The 19,789-nt window shown below is 39.1% G+C and overlaps 2 protein-coding genes across 7 annotated transcripts in view; one reads left to right on the top strand and one right to left on the bottom strand.

The window, feature by feature from the left end:
* Positions 1-1,531: 1,531 nt before the first annotated feature.
* FKBP3 (FKBP prolyl isomerase 3) lies at positions 1,532-17,139 on the top strand. The gene is made up of 7 exons (XM_006160603.3): positions 1,532-1,739; positions 4,437-4,538; positions 5,362-5,469; positions 11,539-11,674; positions 12,161-12,228; positions 15,646-15,743; positions 16,791-17,139. Exons 1-7 carry the CDS (start codon positions 1,632-1,634, stop codon positions 16,843-16,845), a joined length of 675 nt encoding a protein of 224 aa, XP_006160665.2. The 5' UTR covers positions 1,532-1,631; the 3' UTR covers positions 16,846-17,139.
* Positions 17,140-17,423: 284 nt separating this feature from the next.
* PRPF39 (pre-mRNA processing factor 39) overlaps positions 17,424-19,789 on the bottom strand; it is a 37,927-nt gene continuing 35,561 nt past the window's right edge. For all 6 annotated transcript variants that reach the window (XM_006160600.3, XM_014592449.2, XM_027776643.1 and 3 more), the window contains 3 exons: positions 19,489-19,563; positions 18,372-18,492; positions 17,424-18,141 (listed from right to left, as the gene is read on the bottom strand). In XM_006160600.3, coding sequence (XP_006160662.1) covers positions 18,085-18,141; positions 18,372-18,492; positions 19,489-19,563 — 253 coding nt within the window. In that variant the 3' untranslated portion in view covers positions 17,424-18,084. The remainder of the gene's footprint in view (positions 18,142-18,371; positions 18,493-19,488; positions 19,564-19,789) is intronic.

Genomic DNA, 19,789 nt, shown 5'->3' with positions numbered 1-19,789 from the left:
CGCCACAGTTCTGATCCCCATCGGGATAGTTCATACCAAACTATGGAACGAGAGGGCGGGACTGCAACCAATTTACCCAGTTGAAAATTCCGCCACTGAGTCCTCATTGAGAATACGATTGGCTGGCTTTCCGGAAACCCTAGAAGTCCTCCCAGAGATGCTTGCGCCATGTTAGGGAGTTACTTTAAATTTCGTCCCCCGGGCAGTTTTTGTAGACCCTGACCTTGAGTTCCGTTTCCAATGACTAGACAGACATCTGCGCGTAGTTGCTAACGTGATATAGATTAAAATGATAAGATAACCTTGAGATCCTTAGAACAATGGAATATACGTAATTGTGTGAACTTTATGTTATTTAGCCTCTACTATGGCTTATTCCTTGTATTGTTAAATCTCAAGTGAAAAGCCAAAGCGTGTAAACATAGTCTTATTCAACAAGGCTAAGGAAACAAAACAGCCAACTCTTTTTCACGGTGTTAGGAGAGTTAACCTATTATTTTAACATTTTTAGGATTTAGGGAGTAATGACTGTCAGGACCAGCAGATGGTGTAACGGCTAGGTTGCTGGACTCCCATGTAGTCGTCAAGTGTTCGAGTCCCGGGCCCGATGGCTTAAACTCATGCAGGGCACGTTTGCGTGCGTGCCCAAGATCCCAAGAGGAGAACGGAGGAGAAGGGATTGCGGCGTGGCCATCCCCCCTGCGAGGTGATTGCTCGCTTTCTTTCTTTCTGGGGAGCGCAGGCACCCTATACCAAAAACCTCTCTAAAAAAGAAAGAAAGGAGGAGAGAGAAAGAAAAAAGCAGAAAGAAAAGAAAAGAAAAGAAAAAAGAAAAGTAGTGAGTGTGATCTGGTCCTGTTATTCCTTAAGAAAGCTTTTTTTTTTTAAAAAAAAAGGCCATTGTATTTTTAAGAGCAGTAATCATTGGCTTACAGTTACTATCCTACTCCAGGGATAGCTTTCTACTTCGGATTTGAGTACAATTCCCGGGTTCTCTACTCTGAAACTGATTACGTTTAATAAACTATACATTTGTTTCCCCATGTACTGAGGTAAAGTAAATACACAGCATGGAGTTGCTGAATTATTAGGGAACGGCATCCTGGATGTATCTTCTTTACACTGTTATTATGCTTGTCCACGTTCTTGAACTTGCTTCTGGATTCTTTATCGTGTTTGTATGGGGGGAGAGGCAGTGTGTATTTTATGAGTATTAAAAGAGCTTGGTTAGTGGCCTATGGGTTGTTTTAATGGACATGGACGGAGCCAATTCAGGTGTGAATCTTTAAGCTAAAACTAAACTGAAATTAAGAGTCAATGTTGTTTTCTCTCTAAAAAGTTTACACACTGGGCTATTCACAGAATAAGGACCTGTGCAATAAAGCTGTTAGACAACGCAGAGGCCGGCGCCTGCGCAGTGGACCACCACCACCCACCTCAGGATGTAACCCTGACTCAACAAAGCAGCCCCCAAAACCCCGCCCCGACGCTCCTCAAAGGCCGGCCTCAACCCTACCGGACGCCGCATGACCCCGCCCCTGAGTGCGTGCTGGGCCGGCGCCACGCCCAAGGGGCGGGGCGATGCCGAACCGAGGCGGGCTGGCTCAGTAAAGCAGCGGCAGCGGGGGAAGATGGCGGCTGGTGCTCCGCAGCGGGCGTGGACCGTGGAGCAACTGCGCAGCGAGCAGTTGCCCAAGAAGGACATTATCAAGTTTCTGCAGGAACACGGTTCAGATTCGGTACCGCAGGCGTCGGGGCGGCCAGGCTGATGCTGTTGAGGGACGCTCACCCCCCCGGAGATGCCCATACATTCTGTATTCCTCTGTGCCCCCGCCCTCGTCCTCCCGCGGCCCGTGGCCTGGAAGGCCCGAGCGGCCCGCGTGCGCCCGGGAACCACGCTTCCGGCTCTCGGGCCGGACCTATTTCGACAGGGGGGAGTAATTTTAGTTCCTGGGGCACGCAGGCTGTAATCGTAGTAAAACCTCGTTTGGACCCTTTGGGGATGGAGACCGAAAAAAAAGGAACCCGGAGATTCGGGGTTGGGGGTTGCGGAAGAAAGGGGGCTAAGATGAGACCCTGGGAGGAGAGTGCCGGCTATTCGGAGATGGGAAAGGATGTAAAGATTTCTGTGGATTGGTGCGTGCAGCTGGCTTTTGTCACCAGTTTGCTAAATGCTGAGCACAAATGGCGTATGTTTTAAAACCCATAGGTTGCGGATTAACTTTATTTTAAAGTATTTACCCTTTAAATGACCTTTTCACCTTTATACTTAGGGAGTTAATGCGCATTTCTTCGCGTGTGCCATTGTTATGAACAGTCGGACTAACAAATTTATTTGGCACGCTTTCTATGTACGCCGTGCATTTTTCAGCAGTCTCCATCTTACCACCCGTCTATTAGTCACCAGTTATTTTTGTCAGACCTTTTTTGTCCTTCGGAAATTATGATCATTCATTCCTCTCTTGGATTGCTGAACTACAATACTTACACACCTTGTTGTGCACTCAGCATCTCCCACTTATTAGAAATAGCAGCCTAAGTGTGGTTTCTATACAATATTTTAAGTTCTAACCTTGAATTTATAAAAATATTTATGGTTTCCTCTGAGAGTATTGTGTTTAATTTTACTGGGGGTGGGCAGTTAAAGGAGAGATAAGCACTCCAATTTCTTTATTATCCTGTGTCTTCTTAATTCAGCAAATATACAAAATATGTAGCAAGAACTGTACTCAGTGTTTGGGGAAACAAACATGAAAAAGGCCATGAGTCAAGAATCTTATCATTTTAATGGAATTTTTTTTAAAGAATTATTTAGTCATTCATTCGTTTATTTTAGTTTGACCAGAGAGAAAGTGAGAGAGCAAGCCTCCACGTCCAGGGTTAGCCATGTAGGAGTATCCAGTACTTTAACCACCACACCACTTATTGGTCCCCTGGAATTATTTTTTCTTAAGCCAATTTGTATTTCATCTGGGAAAAAAAAAAAAACAGAGTAGGCATCATTAGAATTTAATGCCTTGATAGGTATTTTCTTAGATTCTTATAAAACAAATTAGTATAGTGGAATCTAATACTAGTCCACATGGAACAATTCCAAGATACTTGGATTATCATACCATTTTTGTAACATGAATCTTTATTTTTTTGAAGAAGTGTTTTATTTATTTATTTACTTACTTTAATTTGACCAGAGAGGGACAGAGGAAGGGAGAGGCAAAGTGAGAAACAAGCTGCCAGGTCCAGGATTGGAACCCTTTGGCCATGTAGGAGTCCAGCATTCCCTTCTCCATTCTCCTCTCAGGATTGTGGGTACGCACGCACAAGTGCCTGGCACGAGTTTAAGCCACCAGGTCCAGGACTCGAACCGCGGTGGACTACGTGGGAGTCCAGCGACAGAGCCATTACACTAACTGCTGGTCCCAGAAGAAAATGCATCTTTGAAAAGAAAATGACTTTTGAAGACAACCCAATATTAAATTGTTTTATTTAATATTTACTCAGTTCTTTGATAGACTCTGCGAAATGCATTAAGAAAGTTATTTTATCATTAAATTAACACTTTGACGCTGTTACTGATTTTTTTACTACAAATGTGGAAATGGAGTTTTTAGGAAAGCTTAGTCCCTTATCTGCAGTCAGACAGCTACGATTTTAACCCAGGTAATAAGGTGACTATTACATATATCATGTTGGGCATGGCTATCTTGACATAGAAGGAGACGTCCCAAAGGTAATGGTAAAATGGAGTTAAAGTACAGGTTTATTTTGGTGCAAGACATTTTAAAATCCATGGATAGATTTTTTTATGTAACATTTTTCATAAAATTTTTGAAGACTTCATATCTGTTACTCATTCTTGGCAGACTAGGAAGCACTGTTATACAATGCTATATATGTTATATATTATTATATATGCTATGTAATTTATATGTATTACATATTTTTAATTTAGATGTTGCTATATATGTTTTTCATATTTATATGTGTGTGTGTGTATGTATATATATGTATGTATAATGTTAACAGTGTGTCCTAGTCTGCCAAGAACAGGTTACAGGTATGTCAAGACAGCTATGCCAGCATGGCTGGAGGTTACCAAAGCCAAGGACAAGTAGTGTCTTGCCATGAGCAGCCAGCTGCCTCTAGTCACTAGTGTTCTTGTTGGAAAAATGTTTTTCTGTCCATTACATGATGGGAGAATGGTTAGAATGAACCATTGAGTCCCATGCAGCATACTGCAGTCCAGAATTTATAGGAGATGTTAGTAATTCTTACAGTCTCTTTTTTTGGTAATGGAGTGAGGTATAAAAGATAGTGTTTAATTTTTTCTTAATAATGCTGTTGAAACAAGTGCCAGCTTGGGTCATTTTCTAATTGTAGACCCTTATTACTTATTACTGAGGGAAATTTTGACTAAACAGCTTTTTTTTTTGTAGTTTCTTGCAGAACATAAATTACTAGGAAACATTAAAAATGTCGCCAAGACAGCTAACAAGGACCATTTGGTTACAGCATATAACCATCTTTTTGAAAGCAAGGTGAGTACTATTAAATAACATTATTTTAGAAATTTTATTTCCACAAAAAGGCCTTAAATGCATTGATTATTTGCAGTGTGTGTGAGTTTTACTAACTGCAGCCATGCTAGATTAAACTAGCTGTCCAATCTAGCATGGCTAATCTTCATATACGGCATGATGATTTGGTATTTTGAAACAGACAGGCTTTTTTTTCCCTTTTCCTTCCTTTTCTTCTCTTTTTTCTTTTCTTTCTTTCTTTTTTACCATAGGGTGAATGTGCTTACCAGATGGTCAGAGAGAGAGCTAGAGAGAGGGAGATAGTGAGAAATCACCCTTTAGGGGTAATACCTGCACTACATTCTCTCCAGATTTTGGACAAGCACATACAGGTGCCCTACATGGTTTTCAAGGCACCTGATCCAGGACTTCAACCACTCAGCCATGTGGTATCTAGCTGCCTTAAGCTCCATGCTACATCCTGGCCCCAAAGTCTAGTATAGATTGTAGCTAAGTCTTCATTCTCCAATATTTGTTCACTATAAAATGACCGTCTTCCACAGAAGATAATCTTTATTAAGTCGTGTGCACAGTATTCATATCTCCAAGTCCAAATTGACCTTTCTATAGGTCAGGATTATCTTTTAAATCGTGAGTTGTCTGTGAGGGTCATAATTTATTGATTAAAATGCCTAACAAGATTCTTTGTTAAGCAGTTTCCTTAGACCATTTATTTACATTTGAGTTAGTTTATATTCCTTATAAAGATAGTTTAGAAAATGAAAATCTAAATGTGCCTCCTACTTTTTACCCTATTCTCAATATAAGAACATTTTCTTTACAGCGTTTCAAGGGTACTGAAAGTATAAGTAAAGTATCTGAACAAGTGAAAAATGTGAAGCTTAATGAAGATAAACCCAAAGAAACCAAATCTGAAGAGACTCAGGATGAGGTTTGTATATAATATGTTTTTATTTTATTATTTATGTTAAACTTGAGAAACAGTATTTGTTTTCTAGCACTGGTATCTCATAGTAAGGGGTAGTTGAGTTTAACCACTTTCAGTGAGCCAAACTGTCAATAATTTGAAGTGTGCTGGGGCTGTTAGCCTGAGAACTAGTGTTTTATAGTAGCCCATCCAGTGAAGTCCTTGTGACTCTGTGTTTAATAGTGCTTCCTTGTCTGGCCATCCAGGACTTCTGAGCTTTCAAAGCTATTTTAAGGCCTTGATTCTATAGCCAAATTGGAGTGAGTGAAAGAAACTTCCTTTAGCTTTTTCTAATGTACACAGTGTCCCTGGCAATAGAAATAGCCTAGGTCTGGCAGCAGGATATGGGTTCATCTGTCTCAGTTTTCCCAGCACAGGTTTTATATTTTGGTACAGAGGTTTGAAGAAACAGATAAAAAAAACATTTTTGCAAATGAACAGCCTTAGTAGACCTAAGGATAGCTATTAGGACAGCCTCAGCAGAGCCGAATTGATTATAACCTTGCCATTTCCAGTATGCCTTGCTAACTAAATTGCAGTTTTAGTATCAGTGATAATAACCTGAATCTGTAGCATCTGAATATTTGTGTACAGAGGGTAAGTTCAGGTACAGAGTGACACGTTTATATGACTAGAGCTAGTTAATTTGCATAATCATTTCATGTTGTTTGGAAAGTACAAATGAACATTTGTGGGTGTATACACACAGAAAGCAATTTTTATGCTAGGCCTATTTATATATTACATATATATATTTATATATGTAATATGTTTAAATATATATATAAATATATATGATTATATATTTCTGATGGACAGCACTGGTTTACAATATAAATCCAAGTTTTCTGTTCTTGGCATTCAAACTCTTCCAAAATTTGGCCCCCGCAAAGCTCTTTATTTCTTGTTTCTGTAGAAATGTTCTTCAGCCACAGATGTTGCTCATTGTCTGCTAAACTGCCGTTTCCCAGTACTGTGCTCCCTCTACACACCGCTATAGCGGGTGTACGCTCACCAGAAATACAGAAATAGAAAGCAAGAAATCACCCCCTGGGGGTATGGTCACGCCTCAATCCCTTATCCTTGTCTCCTCTCAGGATTTTAGGCATGCATGCACATGCGCCCAGCGTGAGTTTTAAGCTACCGGGTATGGGGTGTGAATTGTGGTTGACTATATGCAGTAACATAACTATTATGCCATCTGCTGGTCCCTATCAACTATATTTTTTAAAATGTTTTCTGACTATGAAAATAATATTGGGTTGTAGGGAACATCATGACACATTTGTGCTTAGAAAAACGTAGAAAAATATGTCATGACTTTACTGACAGCCTAGTACATGCTAATTTTGGGGGGTTTTTTTGTGATTTTTCTATAGGGTGCTTTTGCTTTCCAGAGGCAGAGTGAGTGAGTTAGAAAGTACCCCTGGCGGGGGATGGTCATGCCACAATCCCTGGTTTTCCTCTATTCTCCTCTTGTGATTTTTGGGCACACATATATACACATGTGCCTGGCATGTTTTTCAAACCACCTGGGACTTGAACAGCATAGTCAGCCACTTGGGATCCAACTATCTTAACTGCCATGTCACTAGCTGGCCCTTTGTTCTTTTTCAAAACAGAAAACAACGGAAAAGAGTAGAGAATGCATATATGTGGGGAGTGCCTTCAGAATGTGAAAAATGAGTACTGTGAAAAATCTTAAGAGAGTTCAAAATACTTTTGCACCAAAATAAACTTGAAAATCTGTAAAATCTAAGGAGGAGGAAGTGCAGAGGCTAGCAGGAGTGCCTTGGTGGTTAAGGGCACTGGAATCCCACATGGCCGGCCATGGTTCCAGTCTTGGACCTGGTGTCTTTTTTTTTTTTTCCTCTCTCTTTCTCTCTGTCCCTCTCTGGTCAAGTTAAAATAAGTAAGTAGACAGACAGATAGATAGTTAAATTAAATCTTAAAAAGAAGAGTAGGTGCTGGCCCATGTGAGTTTGGGCACACCAAGCACACCTGCATTGCCATCAAGCCTGAGGGTATGCAGTACTGCCTGTTGGGCGATTCCGTCATGGAAATCACCTAACAACTACTTATGAAAGTTAGGCTCCTATCCTCCCACAGAAACTAGAAAATGGGGACCCTATCAGATATTTCATACAACAAATAGTAAAGTCTTTTGGCAACTAAGTTTTCCCAGGTAGACATTCAAAGGAAGAATACAGTCCTAGAGACAAGTCCTTGAGCCGTTTGAAATTTATAGTGTTTGTTCAAATCTTGGGCCAAGATGGGAGCCTAGTTGCAAGGCAGACTTAGAGGAGTCTGACTAGTTTAGTCAAGAAGAGAATCTTTGTTAAAGGGGTATCTTTGCACAAAGATAAGACATCTTTTACACATATGAGACTTGTTTTCAGAGAGGTAAGACAACTTTTACATACAAGTTTTAGGAAGATATAAAAATCCCAAACTTGGGAATTGACCAATTAGAAATAAATGAGGAGTAAAGAAATCGCTGTGTTTCTGGCTTTTCTGGCTTTCCAAATTCAAGAACCAACTAGATTTCAAACATTTGATTTCTGGGACCAGCAGTTAGCATAATGGCTATGTCGCTGGACTCCCATGTGGTCAACGATGGTTCAAATCCTGGACCCAGTGACTTAAAACTCACGCTGGGCGCGTGTGCATACGTGCCTAAGATCCCGAGAGGAGAAAGGAGAAGAAGGGATTGCAGCGTGGCCATCCCCCCTGGGGGGTGATTTCTTGCTTTCTGTCTTTGGGGAGCGCATGCACCCTGTAGCTAAAACCTCTCCAAAAAAAAAAAAAACCTTTGATTTCTGACCACACCCGTTTTACTTCTTTTATGAAATTTGGAAATCAAATAAACTTGGATAATGCAGATCCTTATCTGATCTAGAAACCAAGGAAATGTAGGTAAAGAAGATACTTTTCCATATGCTCCACTTTTTTTGTTAAATCCTCTAATATTCATACAGATCTTCTCTATACTTTTCTTACTTATATGAATCACCACTGATTAGCCAATATGTCTTTTTACATTATACTGTACCCCTCAAAATCATCCATAAGCTAAGAATCAGCTTCTTCCAAATACCTGTCAGTGTTGACTTTGGTTTTTTAGCTTCCATTCTTCCCATGAATTAAAACTGTTCTTAATTGCATTTACAGAATGGTAAATCCCATTTCAGAAGGTTATCCACTTACTTTGCCCATACTTATCAGAAGAATCATGTTTATGGCCCCTATAAACCTTACTAATTTTTTAAATAACACAACTTCAAATTGGAATTACTTCTTGACCCCGTGGGCTGCTAAATGAATCTCATGTTAGCAGGCATGAATCAACATTAATATCATAGCATCTATCAGAGCTCTTGCATGACCAGGTATGTTGTCAGTGAACAGCAGTATTTTCAAAGGAATCTTTCTGAGCAGTAGATTTCAACAGGCTTCAGATAGATGGTAAACCATTCTTTAAACAGATGTGCTGTCACCCAGGCTTTGATGTTTCATTTACAGAACAGAGGTGGAGTTCATTTACCATAATTCTTAAGGCCCATAAAATTTTCAGAGTGATAAATGAGTGTTTGTTTCAATTTTTTTTTTTTCTTGGAGAGGTTTTGCTATATGGTGTGTGCACTTGCCAGAAAGACAGAGAAATCACCCTCCAGGGGGGATGGCCATGCTGCAATCCCTTTCTCTCCATTCTCCTCTTGGGATCATGGGCATGCACGCATGCACATGTGCCTGGCGTGAGTTTAAACTGCCAGGTCCAGTACTCTAGCCACAGTCGACTACATGGAGTCCAACGACATAGCCATTACGCTGGTCCCAAGTGTTGGCTACAATTTAAGGGTGCCAGCTTCATTATCAAGACAGTTTCAAGCCATCCTTTGAAACTTTGAAGTCAGGTAAGATAGTATCATCTTCCAGTTGAGGGCTGTTGCCTCTACTCTGAAAATCTGTCCTTTAAAATAGCCATTTTGCACTCTGCCGCCAACAGCTCTTGGGTATGGTGGTCACCCCAGTCCCTACTCCCATAGCACAGTAGCTACCAGGCCCCACCAGCTTCTGGACCATGGCCAACCCAAGCACACCTTCATCGCCATCAACCCTGAGGGTTTGCAGTACTGCCTGCTGGGTGATTCCCTCGTGGCTATGAAGTTTCTTCCAGCCTCTGAGAAACACCTAAAGCAGTACTACATTGACCTGAAAGACCGCCCATTCTTCCCAGGGCTGGTGAAGTACATGAACTTTGGGATGGTGGTGGCCATGGTCCAAGAGGTGCTGAATATGGTGAACATAGTCTGAGTGATGCCTAGAGAGACCAATCCAGTAGATTTGAAGCCAGACACCATTTGTGGGGACATGTACGTCCATTTGGGCAGGAACATCATTCATGGTAGTGGTTCAATAAAAAGTGCTGAAAAGGATACCAGTCTGTGGTTTAAGCCTGAGGAATTGGATGATTATATGTCTTATGCTCATGACTGGGTTCATGAATGGGAAGGGAGAACACAGCCTCTTTGCCACTTGAAGGGTCCCTGGACACAGCTCATCATTCCACTGATTTGACAACAATAGGATCGATTATTTTTCTAAAGTGTATGTACCAATAAAGCCTTTGAAAACGGGAAAAATATATTCACTGTCTTTATCAATTATCTTAGCTAGATCTTCTGGGTAACTTGCAGCAACTTCTATATTAGCACTTACTGCTTTGCGTTGGACTTTTATGTTATGGAGATGGCTTCTTTCCTTAAACTTCATATACCTACTTCTAGCTTCCAGCTTCTATAACGTCCTCACCTCTTAGCTTTCATAGAATTAAAGGGATTTAGGGTCTTGCTGGATTAGGCTCAAGCAAATCTCCAGACCACTAAAAGTTTATTTATATCAACAGTAAGCTGTTTCATTTATGATTTACATATTTACTGGAGTGGCACTTTTAATTTCCTTTAAGAACTTTTCCTTTACTGGGACCAGCAGATGGCATAGTGTTTACATCACTGAACTCCCACGTGGATGAACTGCAGTTCGAGTTCCAGACACGGCAGCTTGAAACTCACTCATGTGCATGTGTGCCCAAAATCCCGAGAGGAGATGAAGGAAAAGGGATTGTGGCATGGCCATACCCCGAGGGGTGATTTCTCGTTTTTGTCTCTGGTGAGCACACGCACCCCATAACAAAAATCTCTCCAAAAATCAAAAGAGCTTTTCCTTGACATTCACAACTTGTTTGGTGGAAGACATCTAGCCTTTGACCTGTTTCAGGTTTTGACATGCCTTCCTTACTGAGCATTTCTAGCATTTGATGTAAAGTCAAAGATGTATGACTCTTGCTTCTACTTGAACACTTACGAGTCCATTATAGGGTTATTAATTGGCCAAATTTTATTATTTTTTTCCTCAGGGAATAGGGAGAGAGAGAGGAGACTGGCTGGTTGGTGACAAAGTCAGAACACATACAGTATTAGGTTTGCCTTTATATGTAGGTGTAGTTCATGGCACCCAATACAATTAAAATAAAACCATGATAGATCACAGATTACTGTAACAGATGTAACAATACTAGAAAACTTTGACATATTACTACAGTTACCCGAATGTGAAACAGACATGAAGTGAGCACATGCTTTTGGGAAAATGGAAGAAATTGACGTGCTAAATTCAGGGTTGTCACAAAACTTCGCTTTGGGAGGGAAAAAAAGTGGGTCAGCAGGTGGCATTGAGATTAAGGCACTAGAGCCTACATGGTCAACTATGCAGTTTGAGTCCTGGACCTAGCGGCTGGAAAATCATGCTGGGCCCATGTGCATGGTTGCAGAATCTTGAGAGGAGACTGGAGAAGGAATTGAAATGTCATTCCAATTGGAGGGTGATTTCTCTCTCTTATCTCTAGGGAGTGTATATATCCCACAGCAAAAACTGAAACTTATCTACAAATATAACGGAATGAGTCATGTCGTAAAGGTGGTCTCATCTTTCTAAAAGGACATGAATTAATGACACTGTGTTGCTTGTTTTTAGGGTCCACCAAAATACACAAAATCTATTCTTAAAAAAGGAGATAAAACCAACTTTCCCAAAAAGGGAGATGTTGTTCACTGCTGGTATACAGGAACACTACAAGATGGGACTGTTTTTGATACTAATATTCAAACAAGTAAGTCTAAATGTATTATAGTCTTGGCTTGAAGACACTGTAAAATATTTATGTGATAACTCTTGGGTAGTTTTTTTGGTGACCTACTTTTTTCTAGATGTCTTTTTTACCCATGAATTTACTTAAAAGAGGTCTTCAGTTCACTGATTATTGCTAGCTAAAGACCCCTTGGGCAGTAGAAAGCAAAATTAGGGAGCTTAGTTTAAACTTGGTTAATGTCTCAAAATGAGGCTTTAGTATTTTAAAGGCAGAATAGTGTGCTGTTTTAATGCTTAGGTATAGGTTCTGTCCTTCTACCCCTTTTTCAGACCATAATTATTTTTACATCCAGAATCTTAAATTACCAGGTTTTCTGAATTTTCATTTTTCAAACAAATAGTATTGTAACTTTGAATTCAGTCAAACTGCTGTATTTTTCCATTGGAACTTAATTTATTAATAAAAATTAGAGTATATCATTAATTATAAGGAAAATCTGTTTTGCAGGTTCAAAGAAGAAAAAAAGTGCCAAGCCTTTAAGTTTTAAGGTTGGAGTAGGCAAAGTTATCAGAGGAGTAAGTAAAGAATGGACACGAATCAGATAATTCTGGCTTGTGCTACTTGTGTTATGATGCTCTTAACTATTAGGATTATGGACACAATGAAAACAAAACAGTCTTTGGAGTCTAAGCAATTGGGTGCTATCATTGCTAACTTATTTGATAAGTTAGGTCTCGATTTCCCTATTTGTAAAATACACTACTGCCTATCTGAGGGTAGTTAGGTTATTTCTTCTATGAGAGATAGGCAGAGGGTGAGAGACAGGCACTTCCAGTAAAGCCTTTATGCTGTGATCCACTCCCAGCCTCTGCTAGCCCAAATCACATGCAGTCTGGTGTGTATAGGAGGTATCAGGTTATGAACCTAGGACCCTCCCACATGGGTTCGGTACATTATTGCTAGGCCACCATCTGGCCCAAGTACCTCAAGGTGTTGTAAATGAACATAACCTAATAAAGTAAGGACACAAGTATTGGGTTGTGGGGAAAGTCATGGCCAACTTTTATAACGAAAAACAGAAAAAAAATCGTGACTTTTCCAACAACTGAATAGTACTTCTATCTATCCCATTTACATTTTTCTTCATAAAGTAATTTGTCAAATAATATTTGGCCCTCTAGCCAAGTGTAGATTCAGTGCTAATGAAACTGAATCCACATGGAAAAGGTCCAAGTTGATGTTCTGATTCTTCCAGTACAGTGCATGAGCACACATATCCATGTCCTAGACCTGCTGAGACTGGGGATATATCACAGCATGATGGAAGACCCTGTCAGGGTGTGTGTGTGTGTGTCTGTTTCTCAGAAGAAATAAACATAATTAAAAAAAAAAAAAATTGGGGGGCCAGCCCTTTTGCTAAGTATTGAAGGCAGTTAGATCCCACATACCCAACTGCAGTTCAAATCCCAGCCCCAGTGGTTTAAACATGCTGGGTACGTGTGCACCCAAAATCCTGACTGGAAGGAAAAATGGAAGAGAAAAATTGTGGTGTGACCCGTGCCCCCTCTGAGGTATACATGTATACACATTCACTCTAGTTTTCTCACGAGCCCACACATACTAGCAATAAAAATTTTAAAATGTTTGCCTTCAAAATTGTCTTTAAGATTCTTAGGGCCAGCCCCCATGGCCTAGTGATTAAGGGTGTCAGATTCCACTTGGCTGTCTGAACAGTTCAAGTCCCAGAACAGAGGCTTGAAAAATAGGCCACGTATTGGAACCAGCAGTTGGCATACTGGCTATGTCATTGGACTCCCATGTAGTCAACCGTGGTTTGAGTCCCAGACCTGGTGGCTTAAACTCATATTGGGCATGTGTGCGCCCAAGATCCCGAGAGAATGGAGAGGGTATTGTGGCATGACCATCCCCCCAGGGGATGATTTCTCGCTTTCTGTCTCTGTCTTTCTGCTGAGCACACACGCCCTATAGCAAAAACCTCTCCAAAAATAAAAATAAAATAGGCCAGGTATTTGTGCATGGCTATCCAAAATGTGCACTAGATGGAGAAGAAATTTAAGCATGACTATGTCCCATTGGGGGTGCTTTCTCCCTCTCTTTATCTTTGGAAAGTACGTATCTCTGGAAAAAGAACACAAGCCCTCTGGCAATTAAGACTCTTGTAAAATGTTCTATAGCTCTTGTACTGCTTATATATTATAAAAGATAAAATATTCCACTGAAGTACTCATAGAAGCAGGGATTTGAGAGCCTTTTCACCTCTCAGAACTTAGGCTCAAACACCAGAAAACATTTCAAACCTAATCACCCTTACAAATGAGAGAGAGCGAAAAAGGAAGTTAGGGGCCAGCCAGGTGGCATGGTCTTTAAGTCAGCTGGATGCCACAAGGTTGACTGCATGGTTGGAGTGAGTCCTAGACAAGGTAGGTTGAAAACCATGCTGAGGATGAGTGCATATGTACCCCAAATCTCGAGAATAGAGCAGGGATTACACCTTCACAGACTGCAGCATGATTTTTTACTCCTCCACCCATCTGTGAGAGTCTGCGCCTTTTAACAAAAACTTAAAAAGTATGTGTGTGTGTGTGTGTGTGTGGGGGGGGGTTGATTAGGTTTACTGTACTGACCACTACAGTAGGGAGATAAAACAGCAGGCTGATTGTTGGTGTCCCTGAATTGGGCTTTCTTTCTTGCCAGGGTCAGCCCATTGTTTTTCTTCACATGTAATTATTCATCAAACACAGACTAAAACAGCTACTTAAGTGCAGTTGTAAAAACTAGACAGATACATATTAATAGACACACACACACACTTTGTACTAAGTGGCTATCAACTATTTATCAGGATGGGCTATTTTTCTATTTTGTTTGAAGTTAGGTTTACCTTCTATAAAAGGTTTACCTTCTATAAAAGGTCTTAGTGCCCCCAACATGTAGTTTATATAACTCGATGACTCCAATATTACAGTTTTTTTTTTGAGAGGTTTTTGCTATAGGGCACGTGCGCTCACAAGGAAGACAGAAACAGAGAGACAGAAAGTGAGAAATCACTCCCCAGGGCAGATGGCCACGCTGCAATCCCTTCTCCATTCTCTCGGGATCTTGTGCACGCATGCACACGCGCCTAGCATGAGTTTAAGCCACCCTGTCCAGGACTTAAAGCGCGGTTGACTACATGGGAGTCCAGCAACATAGCCATTATTACACTAACTGCTGGTCCCTACATTTTTTTTAATTGCTGGTGTATGTGTATGTTTGACCAGAGAGAGAGAGGAAACCACCCCCTAGTTGGACATGGTTACATCACATTTTCTTCATGTCTCCAAATGTCAGGATTTGGGGGACGCATGGACACATGCTCAGCAAGTTTTTCAAGCAGGCAGGGGCCAGCCAGGATTTGAATTGTGGTCAGCCATGTGTAATACAGCTTCCCTAACCACTAGGTTACAAGGCTGGCTCCTAGTAATCTTAAAACAGTTTCACAGTGAATGCTTTCTTGTTTATCCCTACAAAAATAAACCGTCAAGTATGTGCTATGATGTAAATGTGGCAGGTTTTTTTTTTTTTATGATTTAGCTAATAATAAACTGGCTTCCATAATGGATGACATTATCGTTTACGAAAGTGCTTTCACATTGTATCATTTCAGGAGTTTGTGTATCACACTGAAATGTGATCGTTTAATATATCCTTACTTTTTCCCATTGAGAAAATATGAAGTAAAGGTTAGGGATTCACTCAAGGACATTACCTTAGGACATAATGAATTCCAGTAACAGAATTATTTTTTTATTACAATGGGTCTTCAAAATGTTACGGAAAATGTATACTTAGGGAAAAAAACTGTTCATGGATTTCAAATTTTTTGCACCAAGATTTTCCATGAACTTCTTGAATTCTCATAATCCTAATAAGGTATTTTACATGTACTTTTTGAAAAATAGCATTAGTTTTTCCTTTGTTCTTGCCTTTAGTGGGATGAAGCACTTTTGACTATGAGTAAAGGAGAAAAGGCTCGACTGGAGATTGAACCAGAATGGGCTTATGGAAAGAAAGGACAGCCTGATGCCAAGTATCCTTTTTTTCTCTTCATAATTAAAGAACACTGAGGAAAGATCACTGGAGGTGTGAAAGATGTCCAGGCTAACCTCTGTATCAACAATTCAATCTTGTCTAGACTAGTCTTCCTGGTATTTAGATGCTTATGTGTTAACCCCACCATTACAGAGGATGGTTAGTATTTTCTGTTGGTACAAAGCATTCAAATTTGTGATGGAATCTTCCCTCTTTTATTCAAGGTTCTTAATTTTCAAGACTTTAACATTGTGAAGTTTAAGCTTTCATCTTTGAAAGGCAATTATTAAAGTTTGAGGGTTTGAAGAAGTTACAACGCTCAATACCAGCAACTATAGTGAACTGTAAGGATGCAAACCTAAAGTTCATGGTACTTTTATATCATAGTCTAATTTCAGACAGTTAAATGGACAGAGCTTAGAAATAGAATACACTGGGGATTACCAACTGAATTGAGGGAAACCATGGCACCAACAGCTGTTAGTAAGCATTTATAATCATGGCTAAATAACACTTTTCATTCCCATTTTGTGGACATTAAATCAAAACCCAATAAGTAGTTTGGGGTGGGGGATGTAAATTGGAAATTAAAATAATTCCCTGTAGTCTTATCAGTTAAACTTATTTAGAAATATAGTTATCTCTTTTCCTAGCCTATCACAACCAGATAGTGAGATCAGAGCTGTAGCTATCTCCCATTTAGCATCTTAAAATTCACAGTAAATATCATGTATTACCTTACACATACTTCAGTACTGCGTATACACTCTAGACTGAAATCACTTTGTTTAGGAGGACTGAGTAGCAGTCTTAAGTGGTGGCTAATTTGGGAGTACTAGTGAGGCATACAGATAAGGAGGAGCCCTGCTATAATTATAAGCTCACTTCTTCTAGCCAGTTTATACTGACAGGTCATGATCTCCATTTATCATTAAAGATACCTTTAGGAACCTCAGTGTACATAATTCTAATTTTAGACTAAGGATATTGAGGATATGGGAAAAGGAAAATTTTTTTTATCAAATTTCCTTGACTTTTTCAACAGAATTCCACCAAATGCAAAACTTTTCTTTGAAGTGGAATTAGTAGATATTGATTGAAATACCAGTTCTTTAGATCTAAAGACATCAACAACAATAAACTTGGCCTTGAAGAAACTTATGTAACAAATTAGAGCTTGTTACTATTGTGTAAGGGAAGACTCAACTGGAAAATTCAAAGAGTTAGAATCTGTTCATAACTTATCTCAACTTTTGAAAAGTGTAATCCCTTATAAATCGCTGAAGTCCAAAATATTTTACTACAGCTATGTAAAATATTGGCTGAGATCTGTTTTTCCTTTTACCTCATATTGTAAACTAAAAGGCTCAATAAAAATTTATCTATTGTCTGGACTTGACTGTTTTGTTTGGTGTGATTAGGGAGTCCGAGCTAAAGACCTCATCAAATCATCTATACATTTAGCCAGGAAACATTCATCTTAAATGTCCCTGGGTACTGAGAATACAAAAGCAGAAAGATTGAGAGGAAGCATAAACCTAAAAGTTCTTAAGAAATTTTGGCTAATAGCTAACTTGAGGATAATGCACTGAATAACAATGAATCATTAATAACGGTGAATATAAAGTTAGTATCATTAGTTGACGCCACCCAAATAAATTCATAAACAATTACTGGATGAGTCTTCAGTTTTATTACAAAAATGAAGATGATCAGTTTGATCAAAATGAAAGCTTGCTCACAAGTTTTACATGAATATCCTAAATACAAAGTCTCCTGAAACAATATACTTCTGATATGATTTTCATTTTTTAAAGGGATGCAAACATTCCATTTTCTTAGTTATAATCTCTATTCCAAGGCAATGTACTTTAATAGTGTATCTGCCCTTTGATCCAAATTCACAAGTAAAACTGAAACACACATACAACCTTAGCAAAGGCCTGTTTTTTTATAGAGGAGGTAAATCCTTGGTAACCAGCCCTTATGTGTTTTCAGAATCTTACACTATACTGACATGATTTGCAGTCAGTATATTTTTTCCTACTCTTAAGGCTACAAAACTCTGTTGCAAATGCATTGCAAAAGAATTCTAGACCACTTAATGCAAAAATCAAAAAAATAGTTCTTCAATAAAAAGTAAACTTTATAAATGGTAGGAAATAGTATCTGTGGTGAGCTACTTATTGACATTTTCCCCTATTACTAAAAACAAATCATGTTACACAGAAACAGGGAAGACGTTACCAAATACCACAAGCTTATGCTATGTTTACATCCCTCATTTAAAAAAAAATAATTTCATACTTTTCTCACACTTCATTGTACATTTTTTTCCATCAGGTTGGAGGAGGAGGATAATATTGTCCATAATTCCAAGGATTCTGATAATTGTACTGAAAAGAAAAAGTAATATGTTAGCATACTAAAACTATGGCAAAGTTTCATATATAAAAATTAAAGCAGGCACATTTTAAGAATAAGCATTTATTTACTGTTGACATTCCCAGAATTAACCGCAAAGACAATATATATCAAAAACACAAAGTTGTTTTCCAAAAATACTACTTTAATGTATGTTGCTAAAAACATCTGTGAACGAAGAATTTTAACTATCTGGACTCACCTGATACCAGGCACTGTAGTTATATGCAGCTTGATTTGCCTGTAAATCACCATCGATCATCTGCGTAGATGACTGACTTGTATCTTCTGTATGTGCTTTCTTTTCCTCTGGTTCGTCTGATCTACATAAAATGTCAAAGTGGAAATGTTGAAAATTCCCAAAGAAAAGAACTTTAATGGATGAATGTTACCTATGTACATTTATTTTTACTAGAGTTACCAACTATTAATTTTATATCTTTTTATTGTGATTTCTGGTTTAAATTTAATCACTGTATGTCTTTGAGGGGTACCATATAGTTTTTCAAAGCATTCATACATTGTATAATAATTAAATCAAGGACGGAGACATCTTATTCAACTTCAAACATGATATGTACATTCAATAATTCTTTTTTGGTAGTATACACTGAATTGTCCATGACTTTTTTTTTTTTTCTTTTACTGTTGTGGTATATACCATTCCACAACCAAATCATGAAAATAAGGCATTTAAATTAACAAAACAAACACATAACACTTAAAATTTGTATTTAAAGACTGTTAGAGGGCCAGCTCCAAAGCCTAGGGCTTAATTGAGCTGGATCCCACATAGCCAACAGTGGTCTGAGTCTTAGCCTTGACATGTTTGAAAAACATGCATGCCCTAAATCCTAACAGAATGGTGAAATGGAATAAAATAAATTGCAATAGGACCACACCCTACTGGAGACTGCTTCCCATTTCTCTCTGGCAAGTACATGTGCCTTCTGGCAATTGGAAAAAAAAATAAAAGAAAGGCAAGACCAGCAGTTGGCATAATAGCTATGTTGCTGGACTCCTATGTAGTTGACCACAATTCAAGTCCCAGACCCGGTGGCTTAAACTCAAGTTGGGCACGTGTGCGTGCATACCCGAGATCCCAGAAAGAGAAGGGATTGTGGCATGGCCATCCCCCATGGAGGGTGATTTCTAGCTTTCTGTCTGTCTGTCTCTGTCTTTCTGGCGAGCGCACGCATCCTATAGCCAAAAAAAAAAACCTCCAAAAACGAACAAATAAATAAATAGCTAGCTGGCATATGCACAATGAAAAGTCGTCTTTTAAGCATCACTTGTGGTTTGAACAAGAAGTAACATACCCATTTTCTGCTTTCCTTTTTAAAGAATCCTGTTCTTTTAGGAGTGTTTGATGTTCATCATAAGCATTCAGAAGTCTGAAAGGAAAGAAGAAAAACCCTCTAGAATATCAAATACTAAACTGTAACGACTTTAAGGTGTTTTATGTAAAGTGACTACATAAATTTCTAAATGGTTTTTATTACTCATATTGTTCCCTTTTAAAATTTTAACTATATTCAGACACTGACACTCAGAACTTTCTGACACTTTTTGACACTTTCTGACACTCAGACCTTCCATACTTATACCAGCAAGGGCCTG

Source organism: Tupaia chinensis, unplaced genomic scaffold (genome assembly GCF_000334495.1).
Source record: "Tupaia chinensis unplaced genomic scaffold, TupChi_1.0 Scaffold000691_1, whole genome shotgun sequence".
Classification (NCBI taxonomy): Eukaryota; Metazoa; Chordata; class Mammalia; order Scandentia; family Tupaiidae; genus Tupaia; species Tupaia belangeri.
Note: the sequence above shows the minus strand (reverse complement) of the source record. Positions and strands in the feature narration are given on the sequence as shown.